At 40.9% G+C, this 4,712-nt stretch overlaps 1 protein-coding gene across 1 annotated transcript in view; it reads right to left on the minus strand.

Annotated features, from left to right (window-relative positions):
* Window positions 1-4,712, minus strand: part of cs (citrate synthase) — an 11,374-nt gene that overhangs the window by 2,215 nt on the left and 4,447 nt on the right. The window contains exons 3-8 of the mRNA XM_035656206.1: window positions 4,479-4,586; window positions 3,658-3,723; window positions 3,191-3,322; window positions 1,817-2,005; window positions 1,345-1,544; window positions 338-467 (exon numbers count right to left, since the gene is read on the minus strand). Coding sequence (XP_035512099.1) covers window positions 338-467; window positions 1,345-1,544; window positions 1,817-2,005; window positions 3,191-3,322; window positions 3,658-3,723; window positions 4,479-4,586 — 825 coding nt within the window. The remainder of the gene's footprint in view (window positions 1-337; window positions 468-1,344; window positions 1,545-1,816; window positions 2,006-3,190; window positions 3,323-3,657; window positions 3,724-4,478; window positions 4,587-4,712) is intronic.

A 4,712-nucleotide genomic window follows, 5' to 3' on the forward strand; every position in this document is an offset into this window, starting at 1 on the left:
TGTCACAGTAAGAAAAACACAGGTGTTACTAATAACAAGGGCTCCATTTTGTTTAGGTGTCCCAGTTAGCCATGGCAGCGTGACAGTGAGCCAGCAGGCACAATACTGGGACCCTGAAACTGAAGCAGCTTAATATAATTCAAACCATCATCAAATTTATTATATATGTGCCTTTCCTACTGTGATATGTCAAAATGTCTGAGAAAAAGGCTTATTGTGAGACTACTTTAGGGATGCAATAAACAACAATTAGCCGTACACCAACCTTTGAAGCCTGCTAAATTGCATCTACTATATGTGAAAATACAGTGGAAATAACAGTCTGCTTGGTACAAACCTGATTGGCCAGGCCATGCAGAGGACCAGCCAGACCATTCATGGCAGCACTGAAGGACAGGTAGGGGTCAGACAGGGCACTACCCACCAAGTGGCTGGTGTGGGCACTGACGTTGCCTCCTTCATGGTCACTGTAAACAACAACAAACAACAAAAACAATTACAAATCCAAACTGGCATTCATTACACTGAAATTGCTCCTGAGCAGTTCCAAATTATTCATGCATCAAATATTTTTAAGGTTGGTTTTTTCATTGGTACTTCAAGAAATCTGAAAATATAGTTTTGTCTCCTCTAAAGTACCTGGTACTTCTCACTGTGTTCCTAAATGTTTTTATTTAGGAGCACATTTACTCCTTGGGGATAAAGTTGGTCGAGCCCTGCATTTACCCTCCGTGTAATAAAAAATAAATATATTCACCAGCACTCTGATATTGGGTCACTTTGATAGCACATGTTCTGCTTGTGGCACTGGTTTGATGCCTACACTAACCACAGATTGTGGGTAGCAGCCAATTCAGGCTAGCAGGACTGTTTGAACAGCAGAAGTTGCCTCACACACTGCAATGATGAGGATTCTCCTGTGAACTTTGACAAGCTCGTACATGGCGTGGTGTTATGTAAGCCTAATAGTGGACAACTATTTGAGTTAAACTGATGTTTTGTTCTTTTTTTATTGCACAATTCTGGATATATATATATGCCTTTATACAGCTTATGTTAGAAATACGTGTTCTTAAACTCCATGAATAAAACCAGTATTATCTTAGCCCTTGGGCACAGAAAAAGATTCACAATTTAAATTGGATACCACTTTAAACTGTGAATCTTTGGGAAAACACTTCATCTAAGTTTTGCTTCAAGCTCAACATTTAATTTACATTAAAATTGCATGACTTTGATCCAAGTGTGACTAGAAGAATAAGTGGAGCATAAATCCTCAAATTGCTGAGAACCCCATTTCAAAGCTAGTTTATAATCTAAAAAAGGTATGTGTTCAAGTTGCACCTGTGGATGGTGAGGTAGAGCCTCATTAGCTCAGTGAATTGGGCATCGCTGTAGCCCAGCATGTTGGAGAAGTTGTGGGACCAGTCCAGGTTGGAGTCGATGGCTCCGATACTGCTGCCTTCGCGATACAGGTTGCGGTAGATCTTTGCAGCAATGCAGGGCAGCTTGGCAATCAAGTCCATGGAGTCCTCATAGACAAACTAGAAGAAACAATGTAAAAAGGATTTGGAAAGAGGGCATGGAACCAGACCAAAAGTCTACAGCCATGCTAACAGCCCTGTGAGGCTGTAACACTCTTTACACAACTGAAAACAACACTGTGGATTCATCATCTTTGGACCATGAATATCCGTACCAAATTCAATCCATCCAATAGTCAAGATATTTTAATTTGGACAAACATTTCCACTCTAGTGCCAAGTCACCAGCTTGTTTTCAGATGTGTTTTCTGTGTGTCCAGATATGATCTCACCTCCCAGTACTTGGTCTTGTGGACACCCTCAGAGTAGGCCCGTGCAAAGCTGCTCTCACTGTTCAGAGCTGTGATGGCAGCACTGAACTGAGACATGGGGTGTAGGTTTGTGGGGAAGTTATCCAACATGGTGACAACGTGAGAGGGAAGCGCTGCTCTCTTCGCCCACTCTTTGGACACCCAGTTCACCTGGAGGAACAGGAGCACACAATATAAGTGGGTGACCTGAGATTTTCACTTTCATGTTCTTTCTATGTCATGTTTTTACATTTTGGAAATGTGTGCAACAGGCACACATACAAAGATTTGGTTGTAACTGTACTTTTCCACCAAATATGACTATACACAACAACAGTGCCAAGAAAGGGCCTAAGCTGTTCAAGTATAAGGTTTGGTTTATTTCACGGAGGGGGGGAAAAAAATGATCAAACTAGCTTCATTAGCTGACTTCTTCGAGTCAATTGCAGATCATATCAAAGGGCAAAGAGGTGAAAGCTATCTTCAGTGAAAAGATTCAGCTCAAAGGTGAAGGCTTATCAGTCACTTAATCCTTATTTCACTCTTCCTGGAGATAGCTATCAGAAATAAAATGCCTATTTAAGTCACAAATGTCCTCGTTTCCCAGTTATACAACATCTCAACCTTATATAAGACTGTTGTAAGACCATGTCATACATAATTGACAGAGTCATATCCAGCCGAACATCTTTTGATCACCCTTCCCATGTTAACAAGTCAATAATAATCATTAGAGCCCAGCCGATACGATCAGCTGATATTATCAGCTGGTATTATATCGCTATCTGTGTATATGTTAAATAATATGGAAACTGTTTCCCGGTATACAATGCAGGAAAAGAATGCTTGTGGTAATATAGTGCTGTCACTGCAAAGTCTATCCAGCAGGGTGCACTGCAATGTACAATACAGGTCTCAGCAATGTCAGCAAGAATTGGTTGACAATATAAAGGTTAAATTATTTAACATGTTGAAGAATATTTGACTTAAATATTATAAAGTTATATGTTTCAGAAAGCAGCCTTCTGAGTTCCTTTGTATGTTCATACTGGTGCAAAGTTTGTGAACAATATTTTATTTTCACTGTAGCTCAAAAAGTCACTATAAATGGTATTGGTGGGGCACTAGTAATCATGTTATCCCTCATATATTATGGAGTTCCTCTTTTAACTAATCATTAATCTGCAGGAATATTTAATTTTGAAAATGCTGAAACAGCGAAGGGACGTTGTGTCAAAATCTGACGAGCAGTGTTTGAGATACACTGACAGATGGACGTAGAGAATGAACAGCTGCAGCTCCCTCATTATAGCTCTATTGTATTCTTTGTAGATTCAGCGCTCCTGTTCCACTCACCTGCTCCTCAGTGGGCACCTGTCCTGTGACCAACAGCCAAAAGAGACCCTCGGGCAGCGGCTCCTCACCTCCTGGAGCTTTAGGCAGCAGCTTCTGACACTCTGGAATGCTGTAGCCCCGGAAACGGATACCCTGTGTATCAACAGAGAGACCAAGAGACGCAAAGGTGATTATACATATTCAACTTATCCTGAAATGGCCCATCAAGTGAGTGGGGGCAAGCTGCCAACATGAGCTCTAAGTCTAACCACTGAATTTTGATGATTCAATATCTCATTACACGTGATGGCCTGCTAGAAAAAGATATATAACAGCAATTCCACTCTGCCACTAAAGGCAGCTTCAGTAAGAAAGCAATCAAGGTAAGTGCCTTTGAGGCAGGCTAATCTCATACAGGCAAAGGGTGTTTAGACTATAAAGCCACTGTAAGAATCATAATGCTTGTGCCGCTTATGAGCCATACTGACCTCATCAGGATCCAACACGGAGGTCTCATACACCAGACCCTTCATTCCCCTCATACCTCCATAGACCTGTGGATGAAAACACAAGCATAGAAAAGACATTACATATTGAAAACTGTCTTATTAAGACGATATATACAGTTGTAAATAGAACAGTTATGTAAAGCCAAAATCGACTGACTGCTCTAAGTGGAGCAGAACAATTGCTGATCTTGGTTATCAATTGCTGCCATGTATTTTACAAAGACGGGAAGAAATAACCTAAATCCAATTCACAGTTAAGTGTGTAACATTATGCACTGGAATTAGAAAATAAGAATAAATAGACGCACATAACATCAGCTGAATGCTTACTTCTTGTTGTTGAAAGTGAAACAGACTCTTGTCAAGACCCCCAATTCTTTTTTTTCTAAAAAACCCAAAGGCAACTAGCCAGAGGTCAGAGATGAAGTGCGTGACAAACAGAGGAGGACGATGCAGTTGTTGCACTGCTGTGTGTGCGTGAGCGTATATGGGAGCTGTGCGAGTTGGCAGTGTACAGTAGAGGTTTGAGTGACTCAGCTAAAAACGCCTCCACTGGCAGGTATCAGTGCAGCTTCACATTGTGACCTCTGAGGGACACGACCGTACAGTGACACCTGACACAGTAAATAAGGCTGGACAGGCCTAGACAGATTAGGTGAAGCCAATATGCCACGTCTCATCTACGACAGGCTCCTTCCTAAAGAATTTATTTAAAGAATCTGGCTTTGTAGTTCTGATTTTATTTGAATCCCTTGACACATACCATTTATTTTGTCATAACATCCCAAGAAGTCACTCACCATGTCAACAGTAACCTGTCCTATGTTGGTTTTGCCATACTGTTGTTTAAAGTTCTTGATCCTGGTCTGTTCTTTAGGGATAAGATCTGCCAGAACATCCTTCAGATTCTGTAACAACACAACATTTAAACAGTCATGCCTTTGATCAAACATCTCCAAGCACAGAGACTAACACTTAAACATATAATCTGGAAACAATTACCAAAGACGTAGATAACTAGAGGCAAGTAAAAA

The sequence above is a fragment of the Morone saxatilis genome, unplaced genomic scaffold (genome assembly GCF_004916995.1).
Source record: "Morone saxatilis isolate NCDOM2014 unplaced genomic scaffold, NCSU_SB_2.0 Contig15, whole genome shotgun sequence".
NCBI lineage: Eukaryota > Metazoa > Chordata > Actinopteri > Moronidae > Morone > Morone saxatilis.